The sequence below is a fragment of the Lepisosteus platostomus genome, chromosome 2 (assembly GCF_059453375.1).
Source record: "Lepisosteus platostomus isolate fLepPlt1 chromosome 2, fLepPlt1.hap1, whole genome shotgun sequence".
NCBI classification, from domain to species: Eukaryota; Metazoa; Chordata; class Actinopteri; order Semionotiformes; family Lepisosteidae; genus Lepisosteus; species Lepisosteus platostomus.
In genome coordinates, this window is record NC_142612.1 from 5,742,200 (window position 1) to 5,761,091 (window position 18,892).

The 18,892-nt window shown below is 41.9% G+C and overlaps 1 protein-coding gene across 4 annotated transcripts; it reads left to right on the top strand.

The window, feature by feature from the left end:
• Nucleotides 1–187: 187 nt before the first annotated feature.
• Nucleotides 188–18,501, top strand: dcun1d2b (DCN1, defective in cullin neddylation 1, domain containing 2b). 4 transcript variants are annotated; one of them, XR_015941582.1, is made up of 8 exons: nt 188–296; nt 5,334–5,550; nt 6,126–6,294; nt 7,295–7,425; nt 10,438–10,520; nt 11,971–12,124; nt 12,698–12,794; nt 13,140–13,159. XR_015941582.1 is itself a non-coding variant. In XM_088647520.1 (7 exons), exons 1-7 carry the CDS (start codon nt 294–296, stop codon nt 13,217–13,219), a joined length of 780 nt encoding a protein of 259 aa, XP_088503646.1. In that variant the 5' UTR covers nt 188–293; the 3' UTR covers nt 13,220–18,501. The 4 variants fall into 4 exon arrangements, 3 of the variants coding, with proteins under 3 accessions (XP_088503646.1, XP_088503655.1, XP_088503669.1); XM_088647520.1 differs by lacking the exon at nt 11,971–12,124 and having other exon boundaries at nt 13,140–18,501; XM_088647529.1 differs by lacking the exon at nt 11,971–12,124 and having other exon boundaries at nt 217–300; nt 13,140–18,501.
• Nucleotides 18,502–18,892: the final 391 nt, after the last annotated feature.

The following is an 18,892-nucleotide window of genomic DNA, read 5'->3' on the forward strand; positions in this document are numbered from 1 at the left end:
AAAGGAAAATGTAGACGTGTATATTTTCGTTTTCCACCTACAAACCTTGTATTTATAAGTTACGTATTGTATGACTTGAATTCGGTAATTTCAGAGACATTGATGTAGGGTATGTCCATTCCATGTCTATGTTCGGAATTTTATCTGCCGGAAGAAGCAAAAGACTACAATTCCCTACTTCTCACTCCTTGACTGCGCATGCCCACTAGCACTGCGGCGCAGTCCCCGGAGGCTGGTGCGCAAGCGCACGGCGAGCCACTGGCAATCAAGTTGGTCAAACAGCTGGTGATAAAATGGTAGGTAAGATCAAAATAATAAACCCAAACAAACGAATGAGCCACGGCAGCAGGGCGAAGCGCTGGAAAGCGGGACGGGCTCTGCGCTAGGCAGTCAGGGAGTGTTGTGGCCGCGGTGTCTTTGGCCAGTGTCGCATTGTCAGGTGTGTTTTGCGGGAGCAGTTTGTGAAAAGGAAGGTCAGAGAGAGTTGATGGTATTTTGAGAGCTGACACCAGCAGTTGCATGGCACGTACCTTTCCCTTTTTGGTCTACAAGCAAGTTGGGGTAGGGGAGCTGGCCGGCTGCAGAGAGTCGGGAACTGGGTCGCTGGTAGGCTGAGCCCGGGTAGTTAAGTAGGACGAGTTGAGATTGTCGCTTTCCACCCATGCGACCACGAAACTACAGCCCCGGAGCAGCGCCGATGTTCATCCGCAGCTCTTTTATTTGTGTTTTCACTCCCGACACATTGCAGTGCATGCCTAATTCAATCCTGCAGCTGCGTGCTTCTATGCCGTTATTAACGTGTGCCTCGCCGGCAAGCTAATAGTGTTAGTTTCTCAGACAGCAATCGCACACACTAACCCTGTTAGGATTGTTCTGATTGTTGTTGAAACTTCCCTAACCTGAGCATTTGGTAACAGAGGTTTGCCATCAGTTATACCGTTCGCACCGTGAGTATTGCATGCCTGAGGTCCGGTAGCAAGTAGAAATTGACTTCATAGTGAGTTCACGAACGAAATTAACTAGGATCCGACTAGTTGTGTAATTTCTGTAACCAATTGGTCAATGGAATAGGAACGTATGGTTTTCGTGTTTGACAAATACTAAGTCCTGAAGCGGAGGTCTTGTATGGAGAAGGGAAATATTTGCGAGTAGACGGCTAAAAACTTTGGAGGCGTCTGCTGTTGTCTTTTTGAAATATGGAGCGTATGTGTAGTGCTACATTAAATACTAGTGATCGGCATCTTTGTATCTTCCAGCACCTTTCCGATGCAGGATGGATATTTTCTCATAGAAGCAACATTCCCTTGTGTTGTCTCGTCCCGCATGCCCGGCGCTCTCCTGTAGTATCGATATATTTGTATCAAGTATCGCTCACTGCCTTGAATGCGCTGTCCCGGAGATCTGTGTCCGTTTTTCAGTAGTGAGAAGCTCGACACCTGTCAAAATGCAGCGATGCGGTCACGCACTTAGCTTTTGCCTTTTTTTTTTTGTTGTTTTACCGAGAGAGTTATGCTTTAGTTCTTTGAACGTAAGCACTTTCCACTGAATCTTTTGATTCCTACGTTACTGGCCTTATGTCTGTTCTGTAACGCTTGTGCCTGGGGGCTACCAGTCCCTCAACCACAGAGCAATGATGTAGTGGCAAGAGAAGGACCGAAGACGGTGCAGGACATCATAAGTCGAATCACACCAGCCCTGTTGTACATTTAGATGAAGAAGATCTAGCTGAATTGATCTATACCTAAAGGGTACTTGGACCAGTATTTGTGGAGTGCAGGGTACTTTCCAATCCGCAGAGTGGAAATTCTGCTGCCATTGCGTGTGTTTGAACTTGAGTCTGGATCTAGTCTGAAAGCTATGGGGTGGCATGGTTACCCAGTGGTTGGCATTGCTGCCTTGCAGCGCCGTGGTCCAGGGTTCAATCCCGAGTGGGTTTTGGAGTTTGCGTGTTTTCTCTCAGTGTGCTTTGAACTTCCTTCAGGTGCATCGGTTTCCTCCCACGGTCTAAAAACATGCTGGTAGGTTGATTGTCTTCTGTAAAAACTGGCCCTTGTAAGAGCAGGCGTCTGGTCCAGACTGTCTCCCACCTTGTACCCAGTGACTCCCAGTGTAGGCTGCAGGCCACCATGACCCTGAATTGGAGAAGTGTTTATTGAAAGGGACGTGAAAATGAATCCATTTTACACGTTTTAAATACACACTTTCCACCACAAAATGTTTTAAACTTTATTCTGCTTCTTTTGCAATTCAGGAAGTGTGTTGACTTAAGCCTTTTCCAGAACATTTTGTGGCTCTGTCTACCAAAGATTGTTGACAGAAAAAAGGAAGGATGTGTTGTCTTTTTTTTTTACCCTTTTGAACAGTGCGCATGCCTTTGAAATAAGCAAAACCCAAAAGTAGCACAAGATAGCTACTTGTAATCAATTTATTGGGACTTAATGGGAATTTCTTGAACACTGGAAGGCTTTCTTTTGTCCACACTGATGATAGAAGTCAGTTTTGGTTTTGACACCTCCCTAAGGAAGAATATTTTTCCCCCCCAAGCAAAGCTTACTTAGTATTGTTAGCACAGTTTGGAATGTTTTTAAAATAAACACAATATGATATTTCTTGGATAAGCTAGGAGCTTTAATCCTCTTGCTTCCTAGTCAACTGAATTCACCCGACATTCGTTTTCTTATGTACACATATTGACTGCAAATTTAAAAAAAAACGAAAATAAATTTAAAAAAATCAGTAACGGAGCCACACCGGTATTATATGTGTATAGAACTGTTTAGTTCGCAAAAAAAAGAGAAAATTGTCATGTTGTGGAAGTTTGTGTGTTTTCTTCTATTTGTATGAGAGAGAGGTTAAAGAGAAAAAAGTTTTGGTTTACACTGCATTACAAGGAAATTTCCTAGAGGGCATTTTCTGACCTCTTCATCCAGCACAGGGTCACAGGGGAGCCCGAGTTCCTCCAGCCACTGCAGTCCTGAGGCCGAGGGGCTTGAAATCTCCTCTAGTAAAACCTGCAAATACGGGAGTTAGCTCTAGTAAAAGGGGATGGCTCCAGTTCATTTCTAGTGTGCAAACAATTTTGAAGAGAATGTTGTTTTTTAAATTTCAGTTGACTGGCAAAAAAACAAACAAACAATTGGATTGCACTGTGCAATAATAGGTTTTAGATTTTTTTAAATAACCGCGTTGACTGTAAATGTAGGCCTATTTCGTGTGCTATACACACGTATGAGAAACAAGCAGCTTGTCCTTGGTTCTTCAATTCAGCGTAAGAGGTGAGGAGGACGCAGGCGTCCGTGATAACGCCACTCCGTGTGGTCCAATTCACTTTCTCTGAATCTGAACACACACTCTAATGCTTTCTGAATATTGTTTTTTTTTTTTTACTCGTTGTGCTAACAAATGGCTTTTTGTTTCACATTTGTAAACGTCTCCTAATTAAAGTCAGAATTGCATATTTATAACATGAATTCTCATGGAAAAATCAAAGGACACATGAAACGCTCCGTTCTTCCAAATGTTAAAAAAATATATGCTGTTACCACTATGTACACAATAAAAAAATGGTATGCCTTTTGGTCTTTAATTAAAAAAAGGTAGTCATTATGCCAATTGATAATTAGGTTAGCAAATTAAGAGCCAGCAACTCTTGTGATGCAATTTGCATTGACACAAAGTCCCTTTTTTGGCATAAAATCTTAGCAGTAAAATCTGTCATGGTCGGCTAGGGTTCTCGGGCACTGAATGAGCAGCAAGTGTATAACATAAAAACAGGTGGTTGCAACATCAGAATGCATTTTATTTACTGTCATTTGTGAATAATTGTTTTATTCTGTGTGCGTGTTGCAATTCATCCAGAAATAATGACGGAAAACTTTTGTGATAATGTAAATCTGGAACATGAGTTCTGAGTGTTTGTAAAGCATTCAGATGTTATTCCTGAAATCCCTGGATGTCCTTAAAAAGATCAGCACGCTTATAGCTCTTTAGAGTGGCAAGCTCAGAATACTACTGAGTGCACGTCTGAGTGTCACAGGCTGAAATATTTCATCAACATACCTTATGAGCAATTAATGCAAAAGTCACATACTCTGTTTTAATTAGTGTTGTAGCAAATACATGAATCCCTCAAATGCTTGAAGTGTTAAAACACCATACCCTAATATATAATAATAAAAACACCATACCCTAAAAGAATAATAATGATAAAAAAACACCATACCCTAATAAATGTAATAACATTTTGGCATTCTCAAAATTCAAATGCGCATTCTACATCACAAAATCAAGACTGGAAATAAAAATGTTATAAAAGAATAGCTCTTTCATAAGAACCTTTAATTAAAAGCTTGCCAATTTAGTGTACCAGAAAGTTCTTGGGTACCCTAGCAGACAAGCTCAGTGTGGACATGTTTGTATGATGTTTGCCAGTCATATGTAGGTGGGGTGGCGAAGAGGTTACTCAGTCTTAAAAATATACAGGATATTTAGCACATACACCATGTTGGCAGTTCACATCGTGCTGTAAGGGAAATATGAAATTCAGTGTACTGTACTCTGTAATGTAAGACATTTCGGCAATAAACTGTTACCTTATGGTGTTAAACCTTCTTTACATTTAATGTAATTAAAAGAAAATCACAATTCTGGTGCGATAATTATTTTCGTGTTTATAGATTAAGTACCCTCATTTACTTAGGTGTTTCGTTTTTTCTCCTTCAGGTGTGAGGCTACTTGTGCCGGTCAGTGCTCCACAAAAAGACGGAAACTTGTTTTGAATACTTGAAAGCAGCTCATACAGTAGTTTACAAAATACATTTTTTTTTAAATATGACAGCTTACATGGAGAATAAAAACTGAAAAGACTGAAATGTTTTGGAGTATATGTCTGTGTATACTTGTACACTTGTAAATAAATCTTATTTTGAAGTTAAGAAGAATAAGATTATTTGGATTTTAATGAAGGTCTACTTTTAAATTGCACTATTAGTAAAGAGAAGAGGGTTTTAAGCATAAAGTATACATTTTCTTTTAGTAAATTAAAATTGATTATCAACATTAATATACTATTTGAAAGTTGCAGCACGACTTTTGATCTGCAAGTCGCAAATATTTTGTCTTTTTAATCAGATTGAAGGTACTGCAAGAGTGGGAAGGCGCCTGTTTTAACAGTGACTTGTTAAATGTAGGAGCTGGCAGGGGCAGGAGGCTCGAATAAGAGAGAATTACCGCATGAAAGGAAGGCCTTTGCAAACTGTAAATGGACAGTTTTACACGGAGAACACAATCAAACGTTTGTTTGACCGGGCTCTGCGTGTGTTTGTGTTTCTCAGCATAAGCTCAAGTCATCGCAGAAGGACAAGGTTCGCCAGTTTATGGCCTTCACTCAGTCTGGGGAGAAGACAGCTGTGTACTGCCTGACCCAGAATGACTGGAAACTAGAAGTGGCGACAGACAACTACTTCCAGAATCCAGACCTGTACTACAAAGAATCCATGAAGAACTCAGTAGACCGGAAGAAAATAGAACAGCTTTATAACCGGTATAAAGGCAAGTATTGTTTTCCCCTCTGATTCCAAGAGCGTGTGGTAAGTCTCTTAGCTTTTCAGAACCTTGGTTAAAGTGTGTTTTGGTCAGGCATTGATTAAATGTTTTTTTTTTTTGCTCTCTTTTTCAATTGGTTTCATTTAAAATTAGTTCATCGGGGATGTGTTAAATGATTTGCTTTGTTTTGAATTGATTTCATTTTGGAACTTCACTACAAAAACTTTAAATGTGCTTGAGTGCCTGAGATGCACTCTTTCAGCTGACCCTGAGTGTATCATTCATTGTTAAAATTAATTATATGGAAAGTAAGGGTTTTGCTCAATCCTGACGTTCATTGATCAGTTCTGGGAATACGGATGGTAGGGTCCGGACCGTGTAATAAACCTGTGCTTTGTATATACGTTGGCTTCTCAGGCTTAGAACCAGGTGTTCATTGTCTTGCTCTTGATTCATCTTTGTTTGTGGATGTGCTTTTGTAACTCACCTTGTTGCCACCTCTTAAAGAGAGACCTGAGAAGTCTCACTTTATTCCACAGCTCCCTACGCAGTGCAGTGAAGTGTCATGTGTGTTTCCCCAGATCCTCAGGATGAAAATAAGATTGGTATCGACGGGATCCAGCAGTTCTGTGATGATCTGAACCTGGACCCAGCCAGCATCAGTGTGCTGGTCGTAGCGTGGAAATTCAGAGCTGCCACCCAGTGCGAGTTCAGTAAGAAGGAGTTTGTGGAAGGCATGTCAGAGCTAGGGTAAGCAATTGCTGTCAGATCTGCCTGCTGTGTAATTTTAGCAGTTGAGGGCTCAATAACAATAGAATAGAGCCATCGCTGGCATTATTTCTACATTATTTTCAGAAAAGGGAAAGAGAATGAATGCCACTGTAACAAACATATAATTTTAGTTCACAGAACTTCTGTGCCACACATTTAAAAAAAGAAGTGTTTAATTGTGCATTATAAAGAAGTTGCATTGGGTGTTTTTGAGAAAGAAATGGGAAAGTATACCCTGCTTTGCAGCTGATTAATACAAGGCCAATATTTAATTTTTCCTTCTTTTCCACATATTATATCACTTGTTTTTTTCCCCAAATCTATTTTTTTAAGTGACAATGTCCAAATAAGTAAGCAAAAACCAATGTTATAAACTCTATTATGCCAAACAAAAATTCAACCCTAAGCATTAATGGTAAATTTCAGTTGCATTTACAGTGAAGTGAAGTATTATTCCTCAGCTACAAAAACCTAAATGAGGGACTGGTTTATGAAGTATTTTACACTAATCTTTTATTTTGTAAAGGGAAAATCACATCCTTCATATTCCTTAAACAAGTATTTCAGCTCTCTATGCGCTCTAAAATTAATATTCTGTGATACATTTGACACTTCACATCTACTAATTTGATGGGCAAAAATGCATAAATTATACAATTGTTTGCAAACGAGAGAAAGAGAATAGTACTTCCTTAATATGGTCAGACAGGTTCGTAAACTACTGTCATGCGGAGGTCTTAATATTTAAACAACAGAGAGAGACTTATATTATACCTGTGTATTCTGACCTTTTCGTGGTTAAAAGGAGAAAAGGTTCAGCTGAATCAGACCAAGGCTGTTGACTATCACTGCAGATTTGGGTGCTCGCCGTGCTCTTTCAGATATATAGAATGTCAGTATAGTTATGCTTTTGTTTTGTTGGTTTGACCAGTTACAGTATATACTTGCTTTTTCTTTGTCTTGTTTTTTTCTCTCACAGCTGCGACAGCCCAGATAAACTTAAAGCACTCCTCCCAAGATTAGAGCAAGAATTAAAAGACCCAGGAAAGTTCAAAGACTTCTATCAGTTCACATTTAATTTTGCTAAAAACCCCGGACAGAAGGGCTTAGGTAAGCGTCTTTTTTTAATCCTTCTCTCTTTCTGTTTTGCAGTAGACACTTTCCAGTATTTTTAAACATCTGGAAGGAAAGTGAAGTTAAAAAATGTAAGAAATGGTTTTGAGTAAACCTGAGCCCCTTCATTTCAGAAAGGATCATGCTGCGTAATGCAGCCTTTCTATAGACAATTTGAAGTTTAAAGTTGGGTGAATTTCCCAACCATTGAAGGCTCCTGCAATGTGGGAACAGCAGCAACCTTCAGGGGAGACTGTCCTGATGGGTCATTGATGGTCGGTTGATCTGCTGACCTCAAGAAACAAATCTGTAAATAACCCATCCCTCTCTCCTGTCCCCAAGCATCAGGACGGACGATTGAGGCAAGCTGCTTTTCTGTAGCAGAAATGTTGGATACGATAACGTTACCTTTACAGAATCACGACTTCCTGATGGCCGTTATGTTTTAAGAACAGCTTTTCTGATTTAAGCTACCCGTGCCTGTGCGACTTTGATATCCTGAAGATGGAACTGCGCCTGTGTACCTCCGTGTCCGACTCCTGCCTCGGGCAGCCTGTGTTACAGCGAATCATCGTCTTTCTGACGGTCGCTGCCTAACTTGTGAACCGCAGTGTGCTTCAGCAAGCCTGGCTCCGTCCCCTAATTATTTGGGGATTTTCCTGGGGCTTGGCTCATGACAGGCAAATTGGCCGAGGGGCTGCAGCTCCCCATCACAGTGCAGAGTGCAGTGAAGTGGGATTTTAAGGGCTCCCAGTGGCTCCGAAGGCAGAGGCTTATTTGCGGAGCCAGGCCGAGCCCCAGCTGGGCCCCCTGTGACGTGCCAGACTCCCTATCACGCAGCGCCTTCTGTGCCCCCCACCCCCAGCGCAGGGGGGCCGTTGTCTGTGCCACGACTGGCAGGCAGGCCTGAGAGCGGCCCGTTCTGGGGCACACACACACACACACACACACACACACACACACACACACACACACACACACACACACACACACACACACACGCACACACCTCTTCGCTCTCTAAATCGCACTAAGTCTCAGGGTTAGTGCAACTACAGTAGACGCGTTAAGAGGCAGTGATGGAAAATAACTGAGAAGTGTGTAGCAGCTGGTTTGGCCTGAGAATTATCGTGAGGCCTAGAGTTCTGGAAAGTGATGCATTAGGGCAAATAGTTGGTGATGGCAGAAGATCTTACCTTGAATTGCGATGAAACTAGTCCTAATTCTGTTTTGTAGCTTAAAAGGGCCAATTGACGTTTCTGACTTCTCAGGCAGTGGTGAAGTATTTCCACAGACGGACTGCTTACTCACACACAGAGCTGGTACTGTAGCTCTGTTTCACAATATTAACTTTGCTGTAAACACCATGGTCCCCCAAAATGCTGCTGAAGGAAAAGAAACAATCTTTTGCACAAAGGACTGCTTGGCGCGGATTAGCTACAGAATCCTCTTATCTCTGAATGGACACATTTGTTGCAGTAACCAGGCCTTTTGATTATTAAAGCAGTTTTGCTGGCTCAGAGCACTGCTGTAGTTTTACTGTAGTTTGATGCCCCATGAAGTACATAGTGTTCAGTTTCGATGGTGGCGGTTCACAAAAGGATATTGTTGGAGCTTTTAGAGTCCAGGCCTGCGAGGTAAGGTAAGGGCCCACAGGGAAGTTAAGGGAACTGGCCCTTTTCAGGAAAGAAAAAAGCTTCACGAAGACGAGATGGAGATCTCTGAGACCTGGGTTCAGTGGAAGCAGCAAAAAACATTGTCGGGAGAAAAATGTGTGAAAATACCCAAAACCCGTTACATGAGTGTAGAGTGACCATAAATATCAAGACATGAGCGAGGCACAGAAGTAGAAAAAGGTGCGAAAATTAGGAATAAACCTTTCAAAAGGGTGGATGGAGGAATATGATTAGTGTGGCGGTTGAGCTGTAGCCTTGCAAAAATCTGTTTTGTTCAATATTCAGAAACACGTTTACTTTCACCACGGATGGCGGATTGCAGGACGCCAGCCTGTGAAAATATGATGTCATGTGAGGTTGTGAAAGTTCATGTCCCTCTTTTGCAATCCTTATTACCGACGTAGCAAGACATGAGGACAAATCTGACAGCACTCATCTAAGAAGACACTTTTAACATCCGAAAGTGATGTGCGAGCAAGCAAAGGCGCACAGGTTCGTAGCCATGCCTCGGTTCAGGCAACGCACATTCGAAATGCTGCCGTTCAGTCTCACTGGGGCTTTCAGAGTCCATTCTCCCGCCATCAGTAGATTCCAGCAGCCCAGCTAGGACTGCTAAAGCCACTGGGAGGTGTGCAAGACCCATAGAGCTGAAAACAGTCATCAGGTGCTTCCACTGTGGTAACATCACAGCTCAGCAATCAGCGTGAAGCCGTCCACAGACTGCATGAAGTGCATAGATGTTCTCTTTCTGTCAGTGGCAGAGCTTGTTTATATAATAGAAACCACAGAGGGGTCACCAAGGGCTGTGTGTGAGGAAGAAGCATTGTTTGGGTGACTGTGGGGCAATGCTGTGCTGGGCTATGTATTTCATATTTAGACGTTAGCTTATGTAGGCCAGCGACTCGCCACACCACCTTAAATCGACAGCTCCATCCTGCAACAGCAGTGTTCGAATTCGTTCTGGGTTCAGCCTCCTAACGCTGCTGTCAGGCTTCCTCAAGACAAGTGAGAAAGATGAATGCAGTGCACTGGCCTGGTATATCACCAGCAGCAGCTGTACAGACTGATTGGTGGAACAGCACTCCCACCCATGTGTCATGACTTTTCCAGTCTGTACCACACAGATTGCAGGCTTGTTTTGAGATCATACTAGGCACACCAGGTAGTTTTCACTTTTATAAGACGCTACCTTGAAAGCACAATGGGTTCTACACCACACAACACTTCTCGGTGTTTATCAGAATTTGCAGCAGAACTCTGTAGTAGGTAAATTTCATAATTCTATCGGTGTATACGTGAGAGCACTCATATCTTTTTCTTGTTTTTGTCTCAGATTTAGAAATGGCAGTGGCCTACTGGAATTTAGTATTGACAGGAAGGTTTAAGTTTCTCGACCTCTGGAACAGGTTTTTATTGGTAAGTTGCTCTTGGGAGGGGTGCTAACAAGTTTGCTTTTTGGGGAATTGTGGTGCTGCTGTGTGCCTTGACATTACTGTCCTGGAGTTCTCAAAGAGGGGAAGGAACTCTGTGGTGATGGTGCTGAATTGATCTTTTTTTGCCACCTTTGTGTGTTTGATAAACCCCACAGGCATTCGTACTTGTGTGTGGAGTTGTTACGAGTTATAAAGACATGAACAGTACTGGACTACTTTAAAAAGGCTTTATAAAAGTATAATATTATGTCATTTTTTTGTAATGTAATAAGAAAACATCTACTTAAGGCTTGTAAAAGTGATTGTATGATGGTGATAATTATACTGAGCATCAAAAGAAACTCAATTCATAACTGTGGTAAATTCCGAAAGTTATCATGAGGAAAACCACAAAATCTTTCTGTAGCAGGTACACTGATGTGTTACAAAATAGGCATGGCATTGACTATGTCAGTCAGTTCATCATGCTAATTAGCGTCTGTCATCAACACAGTTCATCAGTAGAGGGTCAACCATGAAACCACAGGCTTGGTTATGGCCCCTGTTGTACAGCTAATGTTGTGTCTGCCTCCAATATACAGCATGTTTCACACATGGATGGTTGTGGGATCCTGTGCTTCTCACAGGCCTCTGAGCCCTACTGTAAATACCATGGCAGCCTAGCCAAATTTGTAATAGTGCTCAAGCCTGACACAGATGTTGCCAACTTTCTATAAGAAAGCCATTATTAGAGAAACGGTTTGAGAACACCAGTGTCCTGCTGGGACTTGGTCAGGATGAGCCTGCAGGCAGGGCTCCCCAGATGTGATCGGTTTTAGACTGAGCTCTGTACCTCCCTATTCGTGGTGCTGAGATGCCGTGACCCCTGTTCTCCCAGATCTTAGCCTGACATTGGTGGGACTATGTTTGACTGTAACGTCTTGCCTGGTTAGAATTATGCAGCTGTGGGTACCCCCAATAGCGCACAACAGTGTGCTGACTTAGCCCAGCCTCTAGCATACTGATGAAACGCGAAGGCGTTCTTCTCTTGATAAGAGAAGAGAACTCTGTCAGTTCCTTTTCGTTCTGTTCATTTCAGCAGGCTATGCTATGCTATTCAGCACAGAATAATTTCTATTAATCATCAACACTTCTTATGTGTCAGCTAGTCACTGAGGTTTATCACAGTCATTCATCAATGGTCGGTTACTCGAAATGAAGCCAAAACATTTAATATCTTAATGTATACTGGATTTTTCTAAAAATATGCATTTTTAGGGTAGAGTGATAACAATTTCTTCTGATGCTCCATGTAGATAAGGGTCAAACAGTCCAGACTCTGTGAGGTCTTGGGCTCACACAGGAACTGTCTTCATTCACAAATCTCTTACTGACACCATTCTGAAAGTTTTCTTTTGAGGATGCATCTCATAAGTTTTGTTCATGCTTTTCAGCACATCGAAGCAAATTAAACTAGTCCATGACAGGGCATACGAATACTGTACAGGCACACACACCAGGACCGATTTTCTCAGAAGCCAATTGACCTACTGTAGAACTATGCGTTTGGACTGTGGAAGGAAACCAGAGCACCTGCAGGAAACCTATGTGAGCATGCTACATAATATAAGTTATAGGACTACTTCCTTCTTTTTCTGGGTAGCAAAGGAATGCTTATACTCAGCCCCCACCTCCAACACATTCCCTTCTTTCTATAGGCTGAAAATCCACCTACTGTAGGATGACTAAGACAAAGATTGTGGAGTGTGGAGCAATTGTTTCTTATAAATGTGAACAGACGTGGAGATGATTTTGCCAATGCATATGATTAATGCATTTAAGCGTATGTACAGTATAGTTACATTTGATACATATGTGAAGGACTCTCATTCTGACCATACGACTTACAGAAATGACATGCAGACCTGTGTATAGTATTTAATACTAGGAATAAACACATTGACGATGGGAGTTCTTCCCTTGAATGAAACAGGGCCATCAGCACTCTTCCAACTTAGTTTTATGAGTCTATGAGTTCTTGTTTTAATGGAGACAAAGAGAAGGTTTTCGTCAGCAGCTACCTAAAGATCACCGTATAGTGTCCCTTTTTAAGGAGCACTAGATGTGTTGCAGCCATCTTGTTATTCAGCTGTTTTAAAATGTATTGTTTTGGTTTTGTAGGAACATCACAAAAGATCAATCCCCAAAGACACGTGGAATCTTCTTTTAGACTTTGGAAACATGATCGCAGATGACATGTCAAACTATGATGAAGAAGGTAACTATTTTAAGGTTGTACTGTAAATGTCTCTGAGCTAGTCTGATTATTTTGCTGTGTTTTGACGTTTTGTTTTTTGTAAATTTGATGGGATAAGTATAAACCCATGGTTTCTGTAAACAAAACTAGGCAGGTTTGCTTTCTCCACATTGTGGTTAACGACACAAAAAAGAAAAGCCGATCTCATTCTAATCTGTAGTACACAATTTTGCTCAAGCCGGCGTTTTTGTAGTGACAGAAGATCTAAATTTGGTGGGTAAATCGAGACGCTTTCTTTACGGCAGTGCATTGCGTCTCAAGAGAGGGAATGAAAAGTCCCCTTTCATTCTGGTTTTCCTCTTGCAGGTGCGTGGCCCGTTCTTATCGACGACTTCGTGGAATTCGCGCGGCCTATCGTCACCGGCGGCAAGCGCAAAACTGTATAATCGCGGGCGCCCGGGGCGGGGAGGGGGTTGCTTTCGTCGTTTCATTTTTTGTCGTTGGTTTTCTGGTTTTTTTTTCTTTTCGGAAGACAAAAAAAAAAACACTTGAAGTCACACCGTGTGCGCGGTGCTGGGAGGGGCGAGGAGGGGGCGTGCGCCGTAGGGGCGAGGACAGAGACCGGCGCACGAACAGGCCGCCGCCCCCTCCCTGAGACCCGGCCTCCCGGCGCGCTGCTTTCACAGGACGAGGCAACGGGAGGCGGGCGCACAGACTCTGCCTGCGCAGGCTGGGGGGGTGGGGGTGCAGAAGATAGCTCTTTGCTTTACGTGGGGTTGGGGGACAACACAGGAAAAAACAAAAACCTTTCAAAATATCGCAATGGCTGTATGATATAGGATGTAGATTCTGCATGTCTTTTTTATACTTTGGAACAATGTGAACTACAGATCCCTTTTTTTCTTAACCGGAGAGATGTTCAGACAGCACAGCATGCCATTCAGATCAGGTGAACACCAGCAGACACAATTATTACAGTTGTAAAATACTGTACCTATAGATATATAGAGAGCTATATATATATAAAAAGCATATATACATATATAAATATGAAGAAGAAAAGCATTTGTGGTGTAAATTAATGAGTCGGCTCTTCAGTATGCTTCATTTTTTTTCCTTTTTAAATGTCAGCCAGCGAGGGAAGGCGATGCTGTACTTTTGGAAGGATGAAACAGCAGGAATTACCATTACACTGGTACAGACCCAAGGGCCGCTGTTTCTCAAATGATCCAGTAGGGTGTTGGACTGGATTGGTGGATTATCATGCCTTCAGTTACTACCTACATGAACGTAACAGGCTAACATGTCTCCCCTAATTTTAACAAGCTGGCGTTTTCCCATTATTGTCTGTTCCTTGTCCTATAAAGGGAATTTAACACGTTGTTAACCACGAGGAATGCTTTGTTTGGGCTGCAGGGAGCTGTTTTGTTTTGTGTGCTTTTCTTTCTAGATTAACGAAGTAACGGGAAGCAGCATTTAAGCCGCTGAGCGTGAAACAGGTGAGAAGCACCGCTTATTAACGTAGGCCGTGATCATATTGAATCTGACGTCTCTCGACTTTCCGTATCCTCGAGTCATCGCCACTTCAACGGGCTGGTCGGAGCGAGCACAGGTGCGAGCACCTGTCAGCCGAAACGCAGCTGTACCATCCATAAACATAACAGCGTTCTCTTCTGTTTCCGTAGTTGTTTGGCGTACCAGACGGCCTGGTAACTGAACTAGTGCATGTGTTAGAGCAGGGCTTTTTTAATCGAAGCTCTCATGAATCAAATACTCAAGTCATCTGTCTTAAGCCAAGCAGAAAGGGATACTGGTCAGTTTAAAGCACGCTCTCTTCTTCAGGTTGAACAGCCTTTCATGTAGTGTTCCATCGTGTCCGTCACATCCCGCAGAGCTCTGTCCTCTTCACCTGATGGGGTAGTTTCCATCTCCGGTCCACATGGGCTCCTGGTTTCCATGGCATTACGTGGACAAGAGAGCATGTGACCTCCCCCACCCATCACCCCTGCAGGGAGTACCCCCAGCAATGCTGGTCCCCACTCATACAGCGGGGTGGACAGGAGTGGCTGGGGTACAGTACCTCACTCCAGTGTACAACAGCAGGGTGTCCAGCAGGAGCCTGAATCTGCCACCCGATTACGAGACTAGAGCCTTACACACTACGCTGCACCTCGCCCGCGTTCAGCGGTATAACCACTGAAACTCACAGTTTGTCCCGTTGCAGTGTGAAGGAGTGTGATGTTAGACCTAACCTGTGGCCACCACCTGTGGTCATCTAACACCACTTGTGCACGACACATGAAAGAACAGACAGCAGGAAAAAAAGTCTGGGGAAAAATACATGTTGAAAGCAGGTTTTTAAATAAGTAGTAGGCCAAGATTCAGCAAAAAACCTACTCTGTTTATTAAAACCTAATATCAAGACTTGATAAACAGTAAAGGAAAATAACTCCCATTTTATATCAAGTGCTTAGTTAAACTGCTTAAATTATCAGCTATTTGCCAACAACAACGGACACTATCCCGTGTTCTTACTTGAACACAGAAATATATCAAGAACCCAGAACAGTTTTTTCTCCATTAAAATCTAAATCACGTCTTGCGTACATGTTCTTGTACTGTATCAATCAAGTTAAAAATGTCCCCAGTATCTTTACTTGAACAGTCCAATAATAAAAAAAAACAACTTAAATAAATCTTGAAGAATTATGTCAACGCTCTGCAACAACCCCCTGGTTTCATTCCCAGTTGCTCTCTTAGAATGTCTTCGTCTCCCACCTGTATAGATGGATGGTGAGCTGCTGTGAAGCAAAAGTTGCACTGAACATAAATACCGAGCAGCAAAAAGCCCAGATCCATAATATCCGCATTTTTCATTGTGGGTTTTGTTTTTCCGGAAAACACCAAAATTGCATAAAAAGGGGCCGCGCTGAATTCCATTTCCTCATGAGAATTTGTATGCTGGTCCTACATTGCTGGAGTGACTATTCTATCTGGGTTATAAAGTGCCTGCTTATCATTGGGTTGTACTGATGAGCTTTGTTAGCTTTGAATTTAAACCAGCAGAAGATGATGGCAACTGGTTGTGTTATTCAGATTGAAACCTGCTTTGAATTGGAATAAACTGGTGAATGAAAGGGACTTACAAGAAAACATTCAGGAATATTTGTATTCAACACGTTCAAGGTGATTTATACACAATCTCCAAGCAAATAAAATAGATCTGAAATCTGGAGAAAGCTTATTTTGTGTCTGAGGAACTGGAACACAGTTCTGTCTAGCAGTTAACACCCAGAATATCTCTCTGTCAGCCTCATAACCTGCATACAATATATACTTTATGTTTCTAAAATAAGGAATAACTGATTATTTTAACATGTTTTTCCAGCTGAAAGCTTCATCATTTTACATAGATCCATCTATGTAATCCAAGATCAGTGTATACCGTGATGTAATTATCTTGATAGAATTCTTAAATAGTAATCTGAAGGTATTAACTTTCATATAATAGCGGGCTTGTTTGACCACAGTACAGCAGCAGATAAGACAATCCCTTCCCATATTGCAATTATGATGTCATAATGGCTATCAGTGCAGATGAAACCTTCTCACTTTGAAAGTGGTGCCATTTTGTTAGTCTAACAAGCCTTGACCTTTCGCCCTTACTGGACCCTTGTACATTGTCCTGGGTTTGCCTCTTCCTGACTCCCCTGACTGGTTTGTGTTTCTGCTGACTCTCCTGTGGGCTAGGATCTGTCTGTAGCTTTTCCAGCTCATCTTGGCAATAAAACTCTCTGATCTCCGATGCCCCATAATGTCTCCACCACTAGATGTCATTGCATTAACAGAAGACAGCTAGTCAGACGCGTTACACTACAGTTATTAATTTCAGTGGAGCACAATCAGATTGACAGCAAGAAAATAAAAACAGTATAAACACAAATGGGGTGGAATTATGCTTAACTTATACCAGTTTAGCCAAGTGCATATTAATTTGAACTTCTCGTTTGTTGTCCATTGTTTGTGAGCTGATGAATCAGTTACTGACATCTAGGAGATATTGGTACTAACCTTATTTATTGCTGCATTAGCTGTTTTTGAGGAATTAAATTGAAGGATTTCAGCTGTCAGAATTTGAGGGGTGTACAAAAAGTTTTGCTACTTGTGTGCACAGATTGGGACTTTTATGCTGTCGATATGCGTTATTGAAATCTGTGTTTATAACTCATACTCAATATTAAGTTTGTATTGGCATCTGTTAATGATTGATTTTTTCCCCTAGGTTGTTGAATAATGTTTTTTTTTAGAACTTGGTCTACATACAATAATCACATTTTGACGTAAGGGGGCAGTGAAATGCAGATTCATTCACCACCTCGTGGTTGCCATATTAAAGGATGTTTACAGGCATATAAACATCAAAAGTGAATGATTAAATACAACCCTGGGTCCAGACAAGTCTTACACATTAACAGAGCAGACAATGTCTCTGCTGTGAAAAATATTACATTGGTTTGCCTAACCAGCATTGCAGAATTGCACACAAGCTTGGCAGGTCTTTTGTTTGGAACACGGAAGGCTTTTTCTGGACATTGTGGTGCGGTACAAATTCCCATCAGATGAGTGCACGAAAACTTCAGCTCACAAGACGGCTAGCGCATGTTGCCAGAATCCATCAAAGAGGTGCTGGAGCTCTTCTACACTGATCCAGCAGAGTGTGGGCCTTGTCTGGTTACTGAGCACGGCATGACACAGTGCAGCCAGAACACCAAAAGGGTTCACTTCTGAGTTCACGTCTGGCAAACTGACACCAGGGCTGAATGAATGCACTGCAAGCACCCTGCGTTTAAACCCTCAGAGATATTTTGCTTATTAAAATGATGGCCATGGTATGCTGAGATTTAAAAGTGACCCTGCTGAGGAATTATATCCCACCACTAAAAACCATCACAGGTCCATTGTCATCCGTGAACAAAACAAACTGATGGGTTTTTGACCAGTCTTCTGCTGCATGGCTGGTCGTGTGTGGAAAGTGCAGGGTTTCACAAGCCTCCATTCATTCAGTAGGGTGGGCTTGAAGCTGAACCATCCATGCTATAGCACAGATGTAGCCCTGAGTGGTTATTGTTTCACCTGGCATCCTGACTTACTGTATGCCCTGCCTGGTGTACGATTTCCAGTATGAAGACTCCTTGAGGAGCACCACTGGCAGGAGGTTAATGCAGTAGTTAGGAGGGGTTTCTCTTTGTCAGGATTTGCTAGTTTGAAGGATACGTCAGATAAATGCATTGCAATGAATAGCGGTATGTTTCTACATACCTTTGTTGCAAAACTCTTTGAACACCTCTCTTAGGTATTGATGATAATACCTCTAAATAAAATGCATTGTTACAGTGTTTACATTTAGGTTATTTTAAGTCTACTTCAGCACACAAACCGCAACTTTTAGTATCGGTTTTTTAATTGCCCTGTTTCTTTTTTTAAGTTGAGTTGTAGCTCTGTTGTAACACTTGTAAAGGCCTGGATTACTGCAATGTAACAAGCATAAAGTGCCCTGAGTGAAGTTACTGCTGTCAGTGTGTACCGAATCAAGTGCAGCCTAAAATCAGTATTACTGCTTTTGTAAATACAATTAAAGATTACATTGCTGGTGTTTAAAATATTTTATTTTTCATTGTTATTTTAAAGAAAAAGGAAACCTGTTAAATAAAGCATGTTTTTAACAAAAGACTGCGGGGCCACTCAGTTTTGTTTTCATTTTATCCATTTCATAAATTCCTTCAAAGTATTGACGGGCAGCCTGGGTGTCTGAGAACTGCCGGTTCAGTCACAGTCATTGATTACTCTGGTGAAACAAAAAACTGAAAGGCCAGGAACTAGAGCAACGTACCCAGCCCGCTGCTGGAAGTTTTACAATAGACATAGGGAAGTCTGCGCATGGATAACCAGAAGCAGTTTCACAATTAAAAGCAACAAATCAATAAAGCAAGGAAATCCACATTTAGCTAAATCCAGGAACATCGGTTTGGTAATTCTGTCCTTGGTAGTACTGATTGTAATACTTTTTCGATTCCCGTAGATGAAACCTAAACTCCCCCTCTTTCAATCCACTGTTTAAC

What these genes read in the sequence shown, in the direction of transcription:
- dcun1d2b (XM_088647520.1), top strand. An exon ending in CCCCGGACAGAAGGGCTTAG is followed by an intron (nt 7,426 to 10,437) that starts GTAAGCGTCTTT and finishes TTTTTGTCTCAG; the next exon opens with ATTTAGAAATGGCAGTGGCC. An exon ending in GTCAAACTATGATGAAGAAG is followed by an intron (nt 12,795 to 13,139) that starts GTAACTATTTTA and finishes TTCCTCTTGCAG; the next exon opens with GTGCGTGGCCCGTTCTTATC.